This window comes from Macrobrachium nipponense, chromosome 35 (assembly GCF_015104395.2).
Source record: "Macrobrachium nipponense isolate FS-2020 chromosome 35, ASM1510439v2, whole genome shotgun sequence".
Lineage (NCBI taxonomy): Eukaryota > Metazoa > Arthropoda > Malacostraca > Decapoda > Palaemonidae > Macrobrachium > Macrobrachium nipponense.
This window is the reverse complement of record NC_061096.1, coordinates 26670194-26693451: the sequence shown is the minus strand read 5'-3', so window position 1 is coordinate 26693451 and position 23258 is coordinate 26670194. Positions and strand designations below refer to the sequence as shown.

Sequence of the window (23258 nt, the reverse complement as noted above, 5' to 3'; positions counted from 1 at the left end):
TACAATCACGGACTTTAGCCTAAGATTGAGGGGATTTCTTACATGAATGAATAAACATTGCATTCGTTTTGCCTTACTATGTTCTCAGAGATATCTCTTACTCCTTTCGGTGCTCGTTACCGCACGGTATAGGACTACGAGTCTACCGCAACATTTCACTATTATATGCTCTCCTGCTTAGGCAAAGCGCAGCCTTTTTAGAGAAGTAAACATACTGTTGTGCAGGGAATGGATGAGCTTGCTGGGGACCATTTCCTTCCTAAAGAAGTTTGTTTCCTGAATAGACCTCAATTCAGACCTCTACAGGTTTTCTCCTACCGGGAAACTGAAATTTTATTAAAGATCTAGGAATGATTCTGAACATCTCTCGGTGAGTTAAGTATCACTTGAGGTGATAGAAAGAAGGTGCCGGACATCTGGAGAGGGTTTCAGATGTCCTGGATCATAATCTGAAAGAAGTGGAAGCAATTCTGTCGTCCCTCCAGTCCTGGAAACGAGTTTTTGGAACCAGTGGTCCATATCAACTCTGATCTTCCACAGCTCTCTCATATCTTAGGAAGTATCTTCTCTCGGTCCCTGTTCGGGTTTACAAGAAAGAGCCTATTATAACAACAGGCGTAGAATGTAACGATCCTCTAGAGGTTCGTTACAGGATTGCAAAAGTCCGTACGAATCGTCTCGATCGACGGCAGCAACTACTGACTTCCGAGTGGAATCTTTCTTTAGAAGTATGTTGAGAGTTTTGGATGGACGAGCTTTTAGGGACGTCCTTTCATACATCTCTTCGCTATGATATTGAACAGGGATGGATGTTTAGTCTCTTTTCCCCTTTTTCAAACGCTTAGGAAATGTAATAAGATGATTTATACCATCACAGGAAATGTAATAAGATGATTTATACCATCACAGGGAGCGACAGTGACGCTAATCGCCCCATGTTGGCCTTCAAGATCCTAGATTCACAGAGGTCACGTCCTTCCAAGGACCTTTTCCGAGAGAGTCGGTCTACTTTTTAACACGAAAGGTACCTATAACCTCTCCGCTCTGAGTCTGACTACGTTCAGACTATCGAGATGTTGACAGCATAAGATTGCCGTCTTCCCTTTCCGTTTGAAGAATGGGATAAGCTGGCAGTCACAACTATTAAAGAATACGCAAATATGTTGTTGACGGCCTTTGGGCTCAGAGATTTGCTTCTGTCAAACAACAAAGCCCTTCACGATCTTTGAGTTCTGTGGAATCTCGAAACTCGCTCACCATCTACTTTTTGTCTCACCTGTTTTCTCGGAGTCAGACACTCGTGCGAGATCAGGAGACACATAGTAGCCCTGAGTTTCTTGTTGACGAAGTCGGTTGCGTTTACACACCCCGATGATCGTTTAACATGAGACCAGGTTGGACTGTCAGGCATTCGTCCTTCGGGACTGAATCGCCTTTTTGCTCCTCGCTCCTTTCTCCTGGCACCAGAAGCTCGAGTCAGGAGTGGCTCAGGAGTTGATTCGCTAACGACGTTGGGTTGCGTTCATACCCCAAGGTTTGCTTAGCTTGAATCGCCCAGGCAGTCCAGACACTCATCCTTCAGCGAAGAATAGTGACCTTATGGTCTTCAGGGTACAGCCTTGCTGTCCTTGATTCGTCTGACTGGTCAACTGGTCGGTCACCTGACTTTAGTACAGACTGATGCATGTCCAGATCGAAGCTTTCAATATGGAACTTAGACATAGTCTGAAGTTCTTGATGTCAAAGCATTCGAACATCTCCTACCTGTTAACTTCTTGCACGTGATCAGGAAGGCCTTTTTCTAACCACCCTAGATACGACAAAAGAGGGTTAGTGAGGTTTTCAGCCATCGTCAGAAGTTTTGGCATTAGAGACAAGGCGGTGCGTTCTCTAAGCCTTCCGTTGTGGCCTAAGAATGGAAACCCGTCTTGTTCTTGGGCCAGGAGCTTGGAATCAAGGATGGCACAAGTTATTGGGCAGGAGCCAGAGAGAGTCCTGTGCCCTGTCAGGTCTCTCAAGTTTTATCTACATAAAACTCAAGAAAGTCGAAGTCGTACGGACAATCTGCAGTGTTCCGAAAAGACCAGACTTGCCCATATCGAAGAACACCCTGGCTTATTGTTAAGGAGTTCTTTCAAAAAAGCTCCTTCATTGTGTTGGCACAAAGATTGGAAATCTTTTGATTTGAATGCTCACGAGGTGAGGGCGCGGCCTCGGAAGCATTTCAACAGAGCATGGCACTCAGCAACATCCTGAGTACCATGTTTTAGCGAAGCAACTCTGTGTTCAATTCACACTCCCTGCGAGATGTGAAGATGGCATATGAGATCTGCTGCTCGCTAGGGCCATACGTGTCTGCAGACACAATCTTGGGGGCAAGTAGTACCACTCATCCTATCCTGTAGAAAATGGTTAGGAAGAGCTCTTAATTTAGTAGTTGAGTCGCCGACAACGGTGACTTCTTAACTCTTAAGCCTTAGTTAACACACCTTAACTTTGGCTAGGTTGGTCAGGTGGTGATATAATATTTTTATATATAATAAAAAACAGTTTTATTTTCTTCTTAGCCCTCATGGTATGGTCAAATATTGGTCTTAGATCACGTCGTGGTCTCGCCCCTGTTGACAGATCATCTGGAGTGCACCAGCTATATAGGTCTCTACCTCGCTGGCTACTCTAGTAGCACAAGCAGACTTACGTGGCAATAACCACGAAGCCAGCAATGCTAACAGGTGGAACCAAGATGTAAATCATCTGCATGCATTTGTTTCCCAAAATCCTTCTATTCTGTCCCTTCCCACCTCCAACGGTGGGATTCAGCTATATATATATCTGACAGGTAAGTTTCATGAACAAAATGATATTGTTATGATACAATAAAGTTTGTTCATACTTACCTGGCAGATATATATAATTAAGTACCCACCCACCTCCCCTCAGGGGACAGTGGAAATAAAAATTATGAATAGAAAATGGGAATGGTTCCTGATACCCGCCTCCCAGCGGCGGGAATGGGTACTAACCACCTGGCCGACCACTGTGTGTGCCGGAAGTTTTTGAATTTCTGTCGGACTTCAGAAAATACAGCTATATATATATCTGCCAGGTAAATATGAACAAACTTTATTGTATCATAACAATATCATTTTTAGAGATTTTCATAGTCAGTGATGCTGGGTCCTTTTGCCACAAAATGACAGAACTATCTGAAGTTTTTAAATAAAATACTAATATCTGTACCAGTGCCTAATGTCTAAAAAATTTTAATCTACATGATTTTTTGTCCCAGTGTTAAGCCCTGCTGAGAGAAATTTTCTGATACTTCTGTTTAGTTTCAACCTGTAACAGAAGAAATTCAAGTCGAAAGTCATGGCAAATACTGTGGAATTAAGTTTGAATATCTTAAGGCAAAGTTATTTCAGATATGGTACTGTGTTATGTGAACAGAACTTTTATCATGGTAGTACTTTGGTAGCTTTTGTTGTCATTGGCGTAAGGTCCAGTAGCATTTTTAGAGTGCTGTAAAGAGTAGGCACTATGCTGCAGTCTGTGTGGTATCTGTGAATTGTCTTTAGCTTAATTCATTGGTGATTATTTAAAACCCAATGAGTGGTAAAATTGTTCATGTCAGCTTGAATTTTGTTACTTGACAATTGGTGTCTTTTGTATATTATGTTTTACTATGAAGGTAATTCAAGTTTATTGCACTGGATTGTAAGTTTATATAGACTGTAAAATTATTGTTATTATATTCTTTGGTAAGTGTGGTAAATAATAAGTTTCTTTTTTGCATTTTACCAGCAGGTAACAACAGCGGAACCTTTCACGTGGATAATGACGAGCAAGAATTTACTGGGATTGGACAGTATGACGATTTTCACACCATTGATTGGCAGCGAGACGTTGCCAGGGATCGCATGAGACATCGGCACATTATCAAGAAAAAGCAAGAGTCTTTATGGGACTGGATAAAGAGTGGTCACGATGCATGGTCGGGATGGCTGTGTGTATTTATGGTTGGGGTTATTGGAGGTAGGCTAAGTCGTGTTTTACTGTATAGTAAAACAAGCTAACAAGCTTGAATTTGGTGTTCATTCTTAGTTCTAAGGAAATATTTTTGTTGGTTAGGTAACTTCTATTTTGCTCAGTTAATTTCCCTTTGTTGTGCATCATCATATGGTTACTTTAGAAGTACTTTCAGTGGTAGACATGTATTTAGCCAGTAGTTCTATGATTAAACAAAGTTATCCAGAATGAAAAGGAATACAAAGCAAACCAAAGGGAAGGCTTCAGACACTAGCTCCCATTTACTTAATTTATATGAACAGAGCAACTTACAAGTAAGTAAATAATAACATAATAATAATAATACTTCATTTCAGCTCTTGGCCATATAATAAAAGAGAAATTAAACACGTACAATAGAAAAATCAACTGTGGAATGGAAAATGAAATATTAAAGGCCGTGAGCACAAAAGCATCAAACCAAGTTGTCAGTTTGAGACTTGCAGAGAAGGCAAGGGAAGTAGGAATCATAAGTGTTACTGAGCATGTACATTGGCGGCTTCTATTTTTGAATGGGACAAGTTCATTTTGACTGAGATTCTCTCATCCAAGAAATAAGGTCCCATATGATTGATAGGATGTGAAAAAATCCAGTTTTGTCTAATAGAAGTATGGGTTTTGTTGTGATAATGATCTTAGTAGTATATTTATTTATATCTGTTTATTCAACTTTGCATTTATGTACTCATTCTAATATTTTAATGCTTTCTTAGTCACTTGAGTACTTTTTTTATTTGTTCCATTTGAACATTACTTGTGCTGCATAACGAAAAAATATAAATATTGTAACTAGATTTTTAATAAGTATTAAATTTCACCATTAATGTATTCCCTATATCCAAAGGTGCTGCAGCTGGCATGATTGACATTGGAACAAGCTGGATGTCTGATTTGCGTTTTGGCATCTGTCCAGAAGAGTTTTGGTTCAATAAAGAACAGTGTTGTTGGTCATCAGAAGAAACATACTCTGCAGGGAACAATTGTTCAAACGTAAGAATCAATATTAATATCGTTACTTCTGTCTCACCAAAGAAATTGATAGCTTGTATGAAGTATTGGAGTTTTAAAATCAGGCAGTAAGTCTCCTGTGCTTAGTAGGAATAAAGTAGTTGTTACAAAAGGAGTCTGTTACTATATTTGAAGGGCAGAAGATCCAGGGTATTGTGTATGTGACAAAAACCCCTTGTGACCAACTATCAAATTGAATTAAGCTCCCAATATTTTATGCTTTCTGTTTTTCTGCATGATATACATTCTTTGCATTTGTTCACGCTCCTTTTAACACCTATAATACTCGTCATACCTAATACATGGGAAGATAAGTGGAACCAAATAGCATATTGAAAAATGAGGGTAGGCCCTCATTTATACTCTTGGATGGTCTGCTGTTTGAGTACCAAAAGTGTTGAAAAAGGCAGTAGATATTTATTGTATACAAAAAATAATTTGCTTAAGAAAAATTGCATTACCACATGACAATCTTTAATATATCTTAATAAAGAGAAAGGAACTTATTAGATTTTGGTACCTCATTTTTCCAAATGTTGATTATTGTGGGTTCAGTTACTTTGCAGTAAAGTAGGGTGATGTACAGGGAACATTGCTTTGTAAACTAATAGGATTTTGTTTATTGAAAGGAGTGTTTTGGTATATTGTGTCTTCTTTTACTTATAAGATAAAATAATTGCTTTGTTTTTTCTTTAATTACAGTGGTACTCATGGCCGGAAGTGTTTGGCCATTCTCCTGATGGTGCTGGAGCATATATAATTTCATATATTTTCTATGTATTGTGGTCGCTTCTTTTTGCATCTCTTGCTGCATCATTGGTAATGATGTTTGCACCATATGCTTGTGGCTCCGGTATCCCAGAGGTATGTTATACACCTAAAAACTTGCAAGATACCTGAAATTTTTCTTTTCCCGTTATAGGTCATAAATAACTTTCTTTTCATTGAGTTGGAGTTCATGCTAATTTTGAGAAAAAGAGAACATCTCCAAACTGACAGTATACTGGTTTCACTAATTTCATTCATAAAATATATATGTTTTGATATTCTCCAGTTGATTAAGTTTTACCTCCCAGTGATGATTATGACATTTGAGGAAGAAAAAATTTATTTACTGTTAATTCTTCAGTCAGTATTGGACTTTTGTTTATTTGCTAATTATTACATCACACTTACAGATCAAGACCATCCTAAGTGGTTTCATCATCCGTGGCTATTTGGGCAAGTGGACCTTGCTTATTAAGTCCCTTGGCATGATTTTAGCCGTATCTGCTGGACTATCTCTGGGAAAAGAGGGTCCTTTGGTACATGTCGCTTGCTGTATAGGTAAGATGTTTAGCATTTGACAGTTAATATATTTGATGTACAGGTAGTCCTCTACATAAAAACTTTCAAAGATACGTATGTACTTCATGGCCACTTACTCAAGGAAAGATTAAAGATTTTTAGTTTATTATGTATAGAGACCAAATGGTTTTGATAGAAAACTTAATTACCACAGTGCTATATGCCATTGGCTAACTTTGTATATTATATTCATGAATGACTGAAAATATTAAAAATAATTTTCATATGAACCAATTAAGTTAATAATCTTGATTTTTTATTTTATAGGATGGCCAGAAGCTGTTGATTATTAGCTTTATTTTTTTTATTACAATGTAGGAATAACATGATTTGGACTGAGTTCTTATTTTATGACATCTATTCCAGGAAACATTTTGTCTTACTTGTTCCCAAAATATGGAAGAAATGAAGCAAAAAAACGTGAGATTCTCTCAGCAGCAGCAGCTGTTGGTGTGTCTGTTGCTTTTGGTGCACCAATTGGTGGGGTACTTTTCAGTTTAGAAGAGGTAAGTACTCCTCATGGTAATTACTAGTTTTGCTCTTCACTTCTTAAGTAAACCATTTTTATCTTGTGGATAGTGATAGGTATGTAGGTGCAACTGTAGGTGGGCGGATGTGGCTTGAATCATGTTTGATCCAGTATATGATCTCTGTTAGTACTGTTAAGTTCACAAGGTTGTTGGTGTATGTTGATGTTTTGTATTGCATATATATGGTTATTTGTTTGGATATACAGTACAGTGTATATGCAATAGTTAATCACTGACTGCAATTAGTTCCATTATTGTATGTTATTTTTGTTAAGTATGAGTACATGGCATGGGGTTTTATATATATTTTATTGTATTTGAAATTAAATGGGAGAGACCTGTATGTATTAGCCAATTGTTAATTAGTTTGTATTTTGGGCAGTTCATGCTAAATGATGGTTAAATTTCAGACATCATGTTTTAATTACTGTTTGTACCACCCAACAATATGTTGATGGTATATGCAAGATAAGAATTTTCTGTCATTTTTTGTTAGTTGTAATTCTACATTTTGCCCACTGCCTCTATTGAAGTATAGCCTATCAAGTATGATAAATAAGGACTGGGGAAATTTTGTCTAATTTTGAAAATTTTTTCTTTACAGGCTTCGTACTATTTCCCTCTGAAAACTCTTTGGCGATCATTCTTTGCTGCGTTGGTGGCAGCTTTTGTTTTGAGATCAATCAATCCCTTTGGTAATGAGCATTCTGTCCTTTTCTATGTTGAATATAATAAACCATGGATCTTCATTGAACTGGTTCCATTCATTCTTCTTGGTGTCATTGGGGTAAGTACATGTTTGCACTTAGTCTTTCTATTTTTTAGGAAGTATAAACTTAAAATTAGGGATAAAGTCCAAAAATTTTACACTTCAGTGAAGGTTAATCATTTGCTATTTAATACGATCTAGATTCTAAGTCCTGCCAATGTTGTCCCAGGGTGGTGCCTTTTTATGATCCATTGGAAGTGGACCTATGCAGTATTTAATGTGAAAAGAAATTCTGGCAACATCTTGCCATTGATAAGCTTTTTTTATATTTGGTAGATAGGTCAGGAAAAACTAATTATTATTATTATTAGATATATTTGGAAGATACATGTGCTATAGATTTGACCAGCTTTTATTGGTGTTGATTTTTAATTATTGCATGTACATTTCAGGGAGTGATTGGAATGCTTTTCATCAAGTTTAACATCAAGTGGTGTCGATACCGTAAGCAGTCTTTGTTGGGTCAGTACCCAAGGTTGGAGGTTGTAATTGTCACTCTTATTACTGCCTTCATAGCCTATCCAAATCCCTACACTCAAATGAATACAAGCAATCTTATATATCTGCTCTTTTCCCAATGTGGTTGTGGAGCTTCCAACAGTGACTACCTGTGGTAAGTGGTAATCTTGTTTTTTTACCTAATTTTTTTTGGTATTGTTTTTGTATTATGCACTTATGTATTATTGTTTGCATTGCTTTTATGCAATATTCAAAGGCATGATAATAAGTTTTAAAGCCACAAAACAGATTTCCCCATACAAACTCATTAATCAGAAATGCACATAGTGTGGTCTGGAATGTTCCCTTGTGTGTCAGAAGAAGAAGGCAATGGTAATCTAACTGTACACAATGCCTACACGAGGCTTGAAAATCCCTAGGGTTTGCCAAGGCCATCTCTTTATTAATTGCCATTCCACTAACTGTATGTCAGAGAACAAAATCTGTAGTGTGAAAACCATGGTAAGCCATCATCTTACGATCAGCAATCTTGACTAGACTTACAGTGAAGATGACAGTACTTACTACCTCCCTTGAGAACAATGCTCAGAAACAGTACTGAGACACTTCTGTAGCAGAACTCATCATCCAAGTCACCTGGAAGTTAAAGCAGGCTGGGACAGCAGATTCAATCCCCAAAAGTACAAGGAACAGCCAAGCAAGAAGCTGTCTGCTTCATGTAACCACAACCACCCTGCAAAGGTAAAATGTTATGATGAGAATGGATATCAAATATACATAAATCAATACATATTAACCCTCTTACGCCGGAGCGGTAAATAAAAAATTGTCTCCCGTGTGCCGGAGGGGTTTTGGAGTGAGCGCGGAAGCGGAAAAAATATTTTTTTCAAAAATTCACAGCGCGCTTAGTTTTCAAGATTAAGAGTTCATTTTTGGCTCCTTTTTTTGTCATTGCCTGAAGTTTAGTATGCAACCATACAGAAATGAAAAAAAAATTATCATTATCATATATAAATAATGCAATATATGATAGCGCAAAAAAACACAAATTTCATATATAATTGTATTCAAATCCGTGCTGGGGTGCGCAAACGGTTAAAGGCAACAAGTTACCTTTTTTTTTTTTGTAATGTAAACTAAATTGCGATCATTTTGGTATATAACACATTGTAAACGATAAAAGCAACACAGAGAAAATATTATCACAAAATAATGCATGAATTTGTAACGCGCAGACGTAAACAAATATTTTTTTCAAAAATTCACCATAAATCTAAATATTGTCCTTATTTGAGACTTCCAATTTCTTTCAAAATGAAGACAAATGATGAATATTACTATACTGTAAGATATTAGCTTACAATTGCAGTTTTCGACCATATCTGACGAGTTAAAGTTGACCGAATGTCGAATTTTTTTATAGATATATTTTGTTCCGACACGGCATACAAACCTTCTTTGTCCTTTTACAATAGGAAGGTACTAGCGGCAGCTGGATAGGTTCGTAAGCTTTCGAACAAGGGGTTCGGTAGTTAACTGCTTGTCCGACAGGCGCGCGCGCGCGACTGGGAGGTAAACAAACCACTTTTGCTTTCGGCCTGCTGGCGTGTGGACGTGTATCATCGCTCTCTGCCCGCTTCATCGTCGTTGCTTTCGCATGGTTGTGTTTTTCTTTTCTATTTATCTAGTGAAACTGAATTGTAAGTACAATCATTTCATATTTATTTCCATTGAATTCAATTGTGAATTAAAGGATCTTGGTTTCACCACGCCCTCCGATTACCCGAGTGCCGGACTGAAGGGCGTAAGTGCGGGAATTCATTTTCCCAGAAATGATCCTCGTATTGTGTATGCTCGTGCCGAGGGCGGGAGAGCGCTCGCTCTGAGCGTATATTTTGGTTGGAAATGTGTAGATGAAAATCGTAAGTAAGTGCTCTTTTCATTTATATTTTTTTTGACCTGTATGCTCGTTGCCGAGCGAATGCGCTCGGCACGAAAACTTATTCTGTATGGAAGTGGAATCGCAAGTACAGTATTCTTTTTCATTTTCATATATTTTAATTTGATTGTAGCATACTCATTTTGGATCAGTTTCCGAGCTTACCGGAAATTGATCCTTTACCCTTTTTATTTGAATGAAGTGAAATCGCAAGTGCAGTTCTTTTTCATTTCATATTTTATTGAGATTGCATTGTTTTACTTGGATCAATGTTTCCGCTATTTCCCGGAATTGATCCTTCCCCATTTTATTTGTATGAAGTGAAATTGCAAGCGCAGTATTCTTTTTCATTTTCATATATATTTTGATTGCATCAATTCATTATGGATCAAGGTTTCCATTCATAATCGGGAATGGATCCTTTTACCCTTGCGCTCGGTACCGAGGGCGCAATGCGCTCGATCCGATGCCCTTATTCATTGTGAAGTGAATCGTAATGCAAGATTCTTTTTTCATTTTATTCCTTTTATTATTGATTGCATCATATTTATTTGGTTCAAGTTCCGCTCAGTCAGGAATTGATCCTTATGCCCTTGCATTCGGGCCGAGGGCACGATTGCTCTCGGGCTCTTATTATTATTGTTGGGTACATCTGGGTGCTGTGCGGGGTGGGGAACGAGAACCCCCCCCCCCCCCCCCGCTCTGCGCCCACAGATGGCCCTTCCCCTTGGGGGGGGGGAGGTTATCTGCGTTCTTCTCCTCGCCCGATCCGTCGAGCGGGGGGTTGGGGGGAGGGCGCTCGGTGCCCGATGTACAATTGGTTATTCGGGGTCTTCCACTCGTTCGGAGGAGGGCTCACTCCCCCCCCCGCGCGGAGGGACTCCTCCCCACTAATCGCTACTACTGTTATTTCCGCAGGTGCTACTGCCACGAGGGTGGACCTTGGTGAGGTATGGGCGTCCTTCCATTTGCAGGGCGTGCTAGTGTCCAGGGGCTGCGGTTCTATGTCTGGGCCTACTGCGGTCACCCATGGAGTGGTGACCACGCTCCAGGTGACGACGTCCCTCCTCACCTGGTGTACTCGCCTCACGTGGTAACAGTCTTGCCTACAGCCGCTGTGAAGTTGCCGTTTCGCCGTACCGAGAGGGGGGCGTGCCGCCGCCGCTCGTGGTTGCCGCTGCGCCGCGCCACACTTCCGCTGCCCTAGAGCTCGCCCCTGGACCTGCCGCCGGTACCAGGATGTTGCTGGCTGCTGCTCCACTTCCTGTGTTTTCTCGGTGCTGCCTGCCGTACCTGCCGATTCTGGGCTGACTGTCCCATGCAGTTGCTGCGCTGGCTGTCCCTGCCGTTGCTGCGCTGGCTGTCCCTGCCGTTGCTGCGCTGGCTGTCCCTACCGATGCTGTGCTGGCTGTGCCTGCTGTTCCTGAGATCCCATACCTGCTGACGTCGTCCCTGTTCGTGGTGGTACTACCCCAGACTTTGGTCTGTCTGTACAGGTGCGTCCGGGCCCTGTGGCTTCGGCTACAGCAGCCCCGGTCTCCGCCCTGGATAGCAGATCTTACGTCTGTCCTGAGAAGCTGACGAAGAAGAGGAGGAATAAGGTGTCGTCGTCGTCGTCTTCATCTTCTTCAATCGTCGTCGGCTGCCGCCTCTTCCCTTCGACTTCTAAGGCTTCACAGCCGAGGAAGAAGAAGGTTGCCTCCTCCCTCCCTCCTAAGAAGTCTCCCTCGGGAGCTTCTCGGGACCCGTCTCACCTCGGTGGGACGGGAGGGTTCCTTCCGCTGGTCCTCCCTGCTCCTTCGGAGCGGGGCCCGTCTCTTCTTTCCGCAAGGAAGAAGACTACGGGGACCAGAGGGTACCGGCTAACACCGGTACTTCCTCGCCTGGTGTCAGTGGTTCTGCCACTGCATCAGGGTCCGTCTCGGCCTCTCGTTTGCGGGAGGTACCGAGTGTACGGTCGCCTACCAGCGACCGTGCAGCCAGGAACCAGACCTCTGAGTCCGCTCAGCGTCAGGTTCACGGCACGGGGCGGAAGACTGGTGACAGCCGCTCACGCGACTATCACACCAGACCAGCTCTCGCTCTCGCGGCGACCAGCTGGCTACCCGGGGACGTGACGGTCCACGACCGGCCACGGGCTGAGGCTGGGAAGAGGTCCTCCCGTTCGCCGGTGCCAGCCACGGCTGGAACCAGCGACGTGACGTGCCGTGAGGACAAGCACCGGTCTCACTGTGACAGTGGAGCCTGCGGGTCGCCTGACCGTCGCTCTCACAGAGAGCGATCGGGTACGGCAACCAGCACCAGCTCTTCTGACACTCGAGATCGGGGCCGCTGTGCTCAGTCCACGCGTTCTCCACAGCGAGACGGTTCGACCAGGCCTGCAGCTCGATCGCCACCAGCGGGTTGACGATCGCCTGCAGCCCTCCAGTCTGCTGGTTCTGCCAGCGAGCGAGGGAGGGAGCGTCAGGTCTGCCTCTCCCCTACCTTCAACCTCCTCGGGTTACACCGGAGGAGCGAGGTATTGAGGAGTGATCGTGAGGGGTGCGCCCCTCATGATCCCACCACGACGCCCTACGTGCCAGGCACGGTTCTTGGACCGGCCAGGACGTATCGCAAGTGGATGGAGGAAGACCGAGAGGGCTGTCGCTGTTCCCCCTTCTTAGGAGGAAGGTTCTCGGAATATGCCTCTTGTTCGAAGGGCTTAACGGTCCCACTCTGCAAGATGCTGTGACTTTCCGAGATCCAGAGGAACTTTGCCGAGGTTATGGCGCTGATTCGTCAGCACAACGACCTCGGGGAAGGATCGCCGCTCCCACCAGCAGAGCCACGTCTCGGCTCGAGTCGTTTTTGGGGCCCGAGAGGGAACCCAAATCGACGGTGGGTCTGCCCGCGATCGGAGCTTGCCGACTGTGTTGAACCAGGTAGTCTCTCGTCTCCGGACAAGAAGGCGCTCTCAGTTCTGGCCGGTCAAACAAGCTACTTCACCTCCTCTACTGCGACAGAGGCGTTTCTACGTGTCTTCGGACACCGTATTTGAATACCCCTTAGGTCCTCCTGAGGTTTCGACCTCGACGAGGACTGGAATGAGTCGGAGGACGGTATCGGCTCTCTCCTGTCAGGTGTCGATCAGCCCCACCCAGACGACGTTCACAGTGGCGGCAGACCCTTACCTACAGTATGAGTTCGTAACCCTCCTCGGGGAAAACGTTTTCTCCTGACGATACGTTTTCCCAGGCTCTGAGAGGCCATCGCCGTAAGGCGATGGCTGCTCTCTTTTCTTCTCCAACTGCTAGTTCCGCTGGGAAGGCGAGCCAGTATCCAATTCCTCCACCCCCATTCCCTCTCTCCTTACGGCTACGAGGGAAAGGGGAGGGATCCTACAGATATTTCTCTGTAAGATCCCACGTTAGGGGCTGCGCTACCGGGGGGTGGGGGGGACCTTCGGGTCCCTACCTGACGTAAGCCCCGGTCATTGAGGAGTGGGATCCTGCCCCTTTCTCGATTTCTACGGGAATCGGGAGGACCACCAGCCGATATCGTTTGACGAATTCGGTGGGGGGTTTCGCAGAGTGCTTAGAATTCTACGGAATTTCTAGCGCACTCAGAGTGTTCGAGTTTTTTACGATCTCCAAACACTTAGGCGAGACCACGGTCCAAAGTGAGCGAGAATCCCCGATAATTGTTACACGATAATCGGGAACCTCGCTTATGCTCGAATTCCTGTAATTTCCTAGCATTTGGAAGAAGTACTGCTGCTGAAAATGTGAAGAGTATCTCACAGTAGCGATTTAACCTGGAATAGAGAAGAACGGACGGGAAACTTCCAGTTTTGGCTTGAACTATCGTCTTCGGTATTCTGTTCACCATTGAAGCTTTCCTTTGGGAAAGACTTCTCCTTCACTCTCTTGACTAGAGAACGAAGGCGTCGATCTCCAATCCTTATTCTCATTCCTCGAGAGGAAAAGAATTTAGGATGGAGGTCGTGGTACAGAACCTACAAATATACTACGTATATTACCCTCGCGACATGATTCTTTTAACAGTTGAATTGTCCTGGGGGTAGGCGCATACCGTAGTTAACTCTACGTTTTTGTGACCGAGACGAATTGTATCTTAATTGAACTGCAACTCGGGGTTGCCTGCAACCTCCCAGCCAGTTATCAGTTTCGATTTTAGATACTTGGTATTGTCATGACAACACCAAAATCAGCTTTGTATTTACCGAAATCCGTTTCGTTTAAATATAATTGCTCGAGCGTATTCTTTATGCTCGATGGTTCTAGCCGAACGCATTCCTTCGTGGAATAATGGATTACCTGGCAACTCAGGATGACGAGTCACCGAGAGCTACTGCGTATTGAACTGCCTGATAGCGGCTCAGTATCAGATAGGTCCTCGGAGATGCACGGTCCGGTTACGTCTCTCTCTCCCCTGGTTTGATTGACTACCGAACCGTATCTCTGCCCACAATCATGGACTTAGGTCTCTGATTAACGGGGATTCTCGCAATAATGAAGGACCATCTACTGCTGTGACGCTCGATTTCATCGATTTCAACAGAGATATCTCTTGGACTCTTTCATCTTTCTGTTTACCGCACGGTAACAGAAGTCTGTACTAGTCTCCCGCTGCATCGCACCGCGATAATGCGAATGATTTTTGCAGACATCTGAGTTTGTCTTCAAAATATCTCGTATTCGTAGGTGTGCAATTATTCATTGCTCGCCCCGAATTAACAGATATGTCAGAAGACATCGCCTACTCTCCGACCTGACAGCTCTACTTCCAAATGTTCAGCCCATGAGAAGCAGTTCTTCAGGCAGTATTTTCCCTGTCTTCATTACTGAAAAGCGCTCCGCTTTTATTGCACTACGATCCTCACCGGACAGCAATGAATAGCGGTTAGCGTTCTCAGTCTTTGTAGCACAGTTCAGAATCTTTGAGAATCCTTCTCTCGGTTCAGCTGTGAAGACGTAGGTTGCATTTTCTGTACACCTTCGTCTTCAACGACACATAGTGTTGTTTCTCCTTAGCCGGAATCAACTATACTATGAGATATCTTGCCATCAGGGACCTCGGTCTCTAGAAGGCAATTGACTTTCGCCTGTTGGGCACATGCCTTAAGAAGAGTCATCACCATGCCTTCTGGCATCGGTGACGAACAAATTATTTGTTTAATCTCTTGGCATAACCCTTTTAAGGCGAAGGTCACGTGACTTGCTCGGGTGCTTGGACAACTTGCCTCCTACCGAACGCAGTCAGTCGGCAGCTGTCAGAGCGCCCAAGTCTGTTACGAACTTCGCTGTGGACTTAGTTCGGTTGTTCCATAACAGTCTTTTCTTCGTCCTAACGGCTTTGTCACAGTACCCATACCATCGACACCCACCATTGAGTGTCGGTGTCCTATCCACTACCGAGAAGAACAACTTCGCTGCAGACGGATAGACCAGTATGGGTACAGGACATCACCGAAGTCGAGAAGAGGGATAGGTCATACGACCATTCCCTTCTTTTCCTCTGAGGTAATTGCATGACTTTTCCTGCGAAGTCAAGCAATCCAGGGGATGGGGATTCGTGACGCTCGATTTTCGTACCGAATTCGTAGCGAAGACTCTGAACCCTTCGGTTCCTGACGATCGGTTAGAGTCCTTCACAATCCCCTCCCTAATGGACTTCACCGCCTTCGATGCGAAGGAGATGCTGCTTTGTCCTGTGAAAGCGCGACCGCGCTTTCTGAAGAAACTCGACATCCCAGGCTGAGTGTTGAAGACTCTTCGTCAGCACCAAGATGACCTAGAAGTACACTCCCTCGAGTTTTACACAAGACTTCTCCGTGGCGCAGGTACTGAAGGCAGGGGTCTGGTACACAACCAGACCACTGGCACCTCCTTCTACCTTTTGGATATTGCCCACAGGTCCTTGGATCGTTTTCCTTGGGACCCGTGGGTGGCTGCTCAACACGTTGTGTAGCTAACCCAGACCCTAGCAGGCTGACAGCAGCGAGTCCTGGTGTGACTGTAAGAATAGATATGTGAATGAGAGAGTGACTGGCTTCTCTTCATATCTTTTTCTCCCCCTCTACCTGTGGGTAGAGGGATACGGTCATCACCTTGCTGGATAAGGACGAGATGCCGGTGAGCTACTCGACAGAGCCCCATCCTATCCCTTTCACTAGGGATGGGATGCGAATATCCACCACTTCCTCCTACAAGGGGGGGGAAGTGGATGCCAACAAGAGACAAACCATAACTTTATGTTGCCTCTTGCAAATAGGAACTTGTTCTTGTTTGCTGGTACGAAGAGATACGCTTGCCTCTCTCTTAGTACTCGGTCCAGAGGTCTGACCATTGATCCTGCGGTGCACACCCCGATCAATCGGACAGAGGCTTTGGATCCCTCCCTCGCTCTTACGACCAGGGAGGCATTCCAAGGTTGGGCTGAACACCAGTCTGTTCACAAAAGACTCAGATTCCTCCCACCAAGAAGTGAGTCTTCCTATTGTAAAAGGACCGAAGGTTTGTATGCCGTGTCGGAACAAATGACAATTTGTCCAAAATTGCATTTTTCCTAACTATACACAACCTGAGGTCCTTTTACACATAGTCCCACCCTCATGCCACCCCTCACTCTGCAGTTTTTGCTTGGGCCAAAACAAAAGTGATTTGTTTACCTCCCAGTCGCGCGCGCGCGCGCCTGTCGGACAAGCAGTTTAACTACGAACCCTTGCCCTTCGAAAGCTTACGACCTATCCAGCTGCCGCTAGTACCTTCCTATTGTAAAAAGGACCTCAGGTTTGTATAGTTAGGAAAAATGCAATTTTGGACAAATTGTCATTTTTATATGCAATTATTTCGGAAATAAGAAAAGCTACAACTTTCAAATATTTTTCGTTTTATTCTACATGAAATTGCACACATTTTCATATATAAAACTCTATGAAATGCCTAATATGAAACTGAGCAAATATTCCGAGAATGGGACGTACGTATTTCGGAGATTTGTGGCGGAGAATCCGCGCTCGGAGGGAAAGAAAGATTTTTTTTTAATTCACCATAAATCTAAATATTTTGCTAGAGACTTCGAATTTGTTTCAAGATCAAGATAAATGACTGAATATTACTAGACTGTAAGAGTTTTAGCTTACAATTGCGTTTTTTGACCATTTCGGTAGAGTCAAAGTTGACCGAACGTGGTTTTTTTTCTATTTATCGTGAATTATATGCAAATATTTCAAAAATGAGAAAAGCTACAACCTTCAATTATTTTTTGTTGTATTCTACATGAAATTGCGCAGATTTTCATATATAAAACTTTATGTAACGGCTAATTTAAAATGGTGCAAACATTACCACAATCGCACGCGTATGATTTTTTCGGAAGAGTTACCGCGCGGACGTAAAGAAAATGTTATTTTTTTCATAAATTCACCATAAATCGAAATATTGTGCTAGAGACTTCCAATTTGTTGCAAAATGAAGGTAAATGCTTGAATATTACTAGAATATAAGCGTTTTAGCTTACAATTGCGTTTTTCGACCATTTCGGTAGAGTCAAAGTTGACCAAAAGTTGAAATTTTGGCAATTATCGTTATTTATATGAAAATATCTCAAAACTGATAAAAACTACAACCATGGGTTGTTTTTAGTTGTATTGTGCATGAAATTGCGCACATTTCCATATATAAAACTGCAAACATTACCACAGTCGCATGTATGATTTTTTTCGGAAGAGTTACCGCGTGGACGTAAGGAAAAAGTTTTTTCATAAATTCACCATAAATCGAAATTTGTTCCGATACGTATACAACCCTCGGTCCGTTTAACAATAGGAAGTTAACTAGCGGCAGCTGGGACGGTCGTAAGCTTCGAACAAGGGGAGAACGGTAGTTAACTGCTTGTCCGATCGTGCGCGCGCGCGCCCAGAGAGTGAAGAATCACTTTTGCTTTCGCCGCGTGTGAAGGACGTGTTCGTCATCGCTCTCTGCCCGCTTCATCGTCGTATGCTTTGTTTATAGTTGTGTTTTCTACTATGTTTTGGTTTGACTTGAAAATGAAACTGTAAGTACACTGTTTTCATTTTCATTACTTAATTATGAATCAACATGGAGCTATCGCCGTAGACGGCGATTTCCGCTCTTTTCATGAATTGAACCCTTGAATTATGTCTCGGTGCCGAGGGCGGGCGCACTCGCGCCGAGTCATGTATTTTGGGCGAAAGTGTGTAATTGAAAGATGTAAGTACTCTTTTTCATTATATTTTTGCCCTGTGCGTTCGTTGCCGAGAGCTTGATTGCGCTCGCAAGAGCCTCTTATTTTTGTATGAATAGAATGCAATGAAAGTGGATTCGCAATGCAGTTTTCTTTTCATTTTCATTTATTAATTGCATCAAATTTAATTTTGGATCAATTTCCGCTCTTACCCGGGAATTAATCCTTACGATTTATTGCTGTGAAAGTGAAAATAGCAAGTGCAGTATTGTTCATTTTTCATATATATTTATGATAGCATCATATTATTATGGATCAAGTTTCCGCTCTTACCGGGATTGATTTTTCCCTCTTTAAGTTCTATGAAGTGAATCGCAAGTGCAGTATTCTGTTTCATTTTCATATTACTTTTCACTGCTGTGCGGGGGTAGGGGAAGCGAAGGTCTGCCAGGAAGTCGTCGGAAAGCTCTCCCGCGACTCCCTTGGTATCCGATTCTTCGTCTTCTTTCCTGCCCCCCCCCCCCCGCTCAGCTTCCTCGTATTTTGTTTTTGGGGTCTTCCTTCCGTTCGGGGTGGGGGCATGTCTCCCCACCCCGTGCGTGAGGGAACCCCTCTTACTAATCTGTCTGTGCTACCGCAGGTGCTACAGCCGTGGAGACGACCTTGGACAGGTATGGACCACTGCGGCTGCAGGGCGTGCCTAGCATCCACGATCTGCTGCAGAGTCTAGCGAGGTCTGGGGCGGTGACCTTGGAGTGGTCTCCACTACAACCTTCACGGCCGCTTATGCTGCTTCCCCCCGCTGGTCTACACTCCCCATGCTGTGTCGGTGACGCCGTCTGCCGCTTCTAGGGCCGGTCCGCCGCCGTACCGAGGAGGGGTATGCCGCCGCCGCCTGTGTTTTCTTCGTGTTTGCCTGCCCCAGACTTCCGCTGTTCCAGCAGCTCGCCCCTGGACCGCCGCCAGTACCACGCTGGCTGCCGATGATTCTACGAGGCGATGGCTGGGCCTGCCGTACCTGTCGCTGAGTTTGGTTCCCGCTACTGGCTTGGCTGTCCCTTCTGTGTTTTACCGCTGCCGCTGTTCCTGCCGCTCCTGAGCTGGTTGCTGTTCCTGTCGCTCCTGGTTCCTGCGCCTGTCCATGCTGGTCCTGCCCATGGTGTGTCTTCCCCAGTCCCAGGTCCTTCCGGACAGGTGCAGTCGGGCCGTGTTGCTTCGGCAATAGGCCCGACTCCGGCCTGGATGGAGGACCTGGACGACTGTCCTGCGTGAGCTGACGAAGAAGAGGAAGTGTCATCTTCGTCTGTTTGCTGCCTCTTCCCCTTCGACTTCTAAGGCCCATAAGCCGAAGAAGAAGAAGGCTGCCTCCCCCCCCTAAGAAGTCTCCTTCGGGAACTTCTAAGGGCCCGTCCCACCTCGGTGGGACGGGGGGTCCTTCTGCTGGTCCTCCTGCTCCTTCGGGAGCGGGCCCGTCTCCCCTTCCGTAAGGAAGAGATAGACGGGGACCAGAGGAGTATCGAATTAGCTCTGGTACTTCCTCGCCTGGTGCTGGAGCGGCGATGCCGCTACGCCAGGTTCCGGCTCGGTCTCTCGTTCGGGGGGGAGATCCCGAGTGTACGCTCTCCCTCGGGTTAGAACCGTGCAGCCAAAGTTTCGGCGCCAGAGTTCGCTCAGCGCCAAGAACCACCGGCACGGAGCAGAAGGCTGGCGAGAACCCGCTCAGGTGACTCTCGCCAGGCCCAGCGGCCGCTCTTCGCAGCGACCAGCTGGTAACCAGGGTTTTGTTATTCCCCCTAAGAAGACTCCTTCGGGAACTTCGAAGGGCTCGTCACATTCCGGTGTGACGGGGGGTTCTTCTGCTGGTCCTCCTGTTCCTTCGGGAACGGGGCCCGTCTCCCCTTCTGAGAAGAAGAAGAAGACGGGGACCAAGGGTGTGCTGGCTACCGCTGGTAAACCCTCGCCTGGTCTTGGCAGCTCTGCTGCTAAGCCAGTACCGGCTCGGTTTCTCGTCCGCGAGAAGTTCCGAGTGTACGATCTCTCCTTCGGGTGACCGTGCAGCCAAAGTTAAGACGCCTGAGTTCGCTCAGCGTCATTACCGAGGCACGGAGTCAGAAGACTGTTCGAGAGCCGCTCAGGTGACTCTCGCCAGGCCAAGCGGCCCGCTCTCGCAGCGACCAGCCGGTACCTCGGGTGGACGTGACGGTCTCTGACCGGCCACGGGTTGAGGCTGGGAAGAGGTCCCCCAGGTCCCCTCGCCGACGGTACCAGCCTCGGCTGGTACCAGCGGTTGACGTGCCGCGAGGACGCTCACACCGGTCTCACGCGAAAGCGAGCTCTGCAGGTCACCTGACCGCCGCTCCCACAGGGACCGGGCGGATACGGTGACCAGCAGCAGCTCGTCTGACGCACGGGACCGGGGTCGACGTGCTCAGTCGAGCCGCTCGCCACAGGTGAGCGGCACGGCCAGGCCTGCAGATTGATCCCCACCGCGGGTTGGTGATCGGCTGCAGCCCCCCACGTACGCTGGTCCTGCCAGCGAGCGGGGGGGGAGCGTCAGGTCTGTCTCTCCACTACCTTCAACTTCCTCGGCTACACCGGGAAGAGCGAGGTAGCTAGGAGTGACGTGAGAGGTGCGGCCGCTCACGTTATCCCGTCACGACGCCGCACGTGCCACGTAATGGTCTTAGGACCAACCAGGACGTACGCGCAAGTGATTGGAGGCGACCGTCAGGGGGAGAGGGGGTAGCGTCAGTTTCTGTCTCTCCGATACCTTCAACTTCCTCGGCATACGCCAGGAAGAGCTAGGTATATAGGAGTGATCGTGAGAGATGCGCCGCTCACGATCCCCGTCACGACGCCGCACGTGCCAGGTTGGTCTTAGGACCAACCAGGACGTACGCGCAAGTGATTGGAGGCAACCGTCAGGAATCTGTTGCTGGTCCTTCTCTGAAGGAGGAGGGTCCTGGGAGCTGCTCTTGTTGGAGGGACTGGATGGTCCTACTCCTCAAGACGCTGTAACTTCCGAGATTCAGAGTAACTTTACCCAGGTTATTGCACTGATTCGTCAGCACAACGACCGGGGGGAAGGATCGCCGCTCCCACCAGCAGAGCCCATGTCTCTGCTCGAGTCGTTTTGGGGCCCGAGAGGGAACCCAAACCGACGGTGGGTATGCCGCGATCGGAGCTTACCGATTCTGTCTTGAACCAGAGTCTCTCGTCTCCGGACAAGAAGGCTCTCTCAGTCTGGCCGGTCGATCAAGCTACTTCCCACCTCCTCTACTGCGACAGCGGCGTTTCTACGTGTCTTCGGACACCGTATTTAAATACTCCTTCGGTCCTCCTGAGAGGTTTCGACCTCGACGAGGACTTGAATGAGTCGGAGGACGGTATCGGCTCTCTCCTGTCGGTGTCGATCAGCCCCACCCAACCCAGACGACGTTCACAGTGGCGGCAGACCCTTACCTACAGTGAGAGTTCGTAACCCTCCTCGGGAAAAACGTTTTCTCCTGACGATACGTTTTCCCAGACTCTGAGATGGCCATCGCCGCAAGGCGATGGCTGCTCCTACTCTTCTCCAACTGCTAGTTCCACTGGGAAGCGAGCGAGTATCCAATTCCTCCCCCATTCCCTCTCTCCTTACGGCTACGAGGGAAAGGGGAAGGATCCTACAGAGATTTCTCTGTAGGATCCCACGTTGTGACTGCGCTACCAGGGGGGACCTTCGGGTCCTACCTGACGTAAGCCCCGGTCGTTGAGGAGGGATCCTGCCCCATTCTCGATTTCTACGGGAATCGAGAGGACCACCAGCCGATATCGTTTGACGAATTCGGTGGGGGTTTCGCAGACTGCTTAGAATTCTACGGAATTTCTAGCGCATTCAGAGTGTTAGAGTTTCTTACGATCTCCAAACACTTAGGCGAGACCACGGTCCAAAGTGAGCGAGACGAGAATCCCCGATATGTTACACAATAATCGGGAACCTCGCCTATGCTCCGAATTCCTGGAATTTCTAGCATTAGGAAGAAGACTTCTGCTGCTGAAAGAAGACTATCTCACAGTAGGCGACCAACCTGGAATAGAGAAGAACGGACGGGAATATCCAGTTTGGCTGGAACTATCGTCTTAGTATTCTGTTCACCATTGAAGCTTCCTTCGAGGAAGACTTCTCCTTCACTCTCTTAATAGAGAACGAAGGTGGTCGATCTCCAATCCTTATTTGTTTTCTTGAAGGAAAGGAATTTAGGATGGAGATCGTTGTTCAGAATCCTACAAATATACTACGTATATTAACCTCTGCGACATGATTCTGCTAAGCAGTTTGAATGGTCCGAGGGGTAGGGCGCATATCCTGTTATTCTACGGATTGCGACTTAGACGAAAAGTATTCTAATTGAACTGCAACCCGGGTTGCCTGCAACCTCCCAGGAGTTTCCAGTTTCAATTTTATATACTTATGGTGTTGTCACAACACACCATTTTAGCTTTTATATTTACCGAAATTCGTTTCGCTTAAATATAATTGCTCGAGCATATCTTTTTATGCTCGGTGGTTCTAGCCGAACGCATTCCTTCGTGGAAAGGATTACTTGGCACTCAGGATGACGAGTCAGCGACAGCTACTGCGTATTGAATTGCCCGAGGCATTTCAGTATCAGCTGCCGCTTTGAGATAGACGGTTGTTTATGTCTTTCTCACCTGCTTTGATTGAATAACAACCGTATCTTTGCCCAACAATCACGGACTTAAGGTCTCTGATTAACGGGGATTCTCGCATACATGAATGACCATCTACTGCTGAGAACGCTAGTATTCATCGTCTTCGGTATTGCGAGAATTTTAAACAGAGATATCTATTCGACTCTCATCTTTCTGTTTACCGCACGGTAACAGAATTCTGTAATAGTCTCTTGCTGCATCGTATCCCGATAATGCG

General features: G+C 45.6%; 1 protein-coding gene across 1 annotated transcript in view; it reads left to right on the top strand.

The window, feature by feature from the left end:
- The window catches only part of LOC135208504 (H(+)/Cl(-) exchange transporter 5-like), a gene marked incomplete in the record, with an annotated part of 106888 nt that overhangs the window by 45806 nt on the left and 37824 nt on the right, over positions 1-23258 (top strand). The window contains 7 exon segments of the mRNA XM_064240759.1: positions 3805-4032; positions 4910-5055; positions 5776-5937; positions 6252-6399; positions 6787-6926; positions 7555-7737; positions 8112-8332. Of these exon segments, the coding sequence (XP_064096829.1) occupies positions 3805-4032; positions 4910-5055; positions 5776-5937; positions 6252-6399; positions 6787-6926; positions 7555-7737; positions 8112-8332 (1228 nt within the window).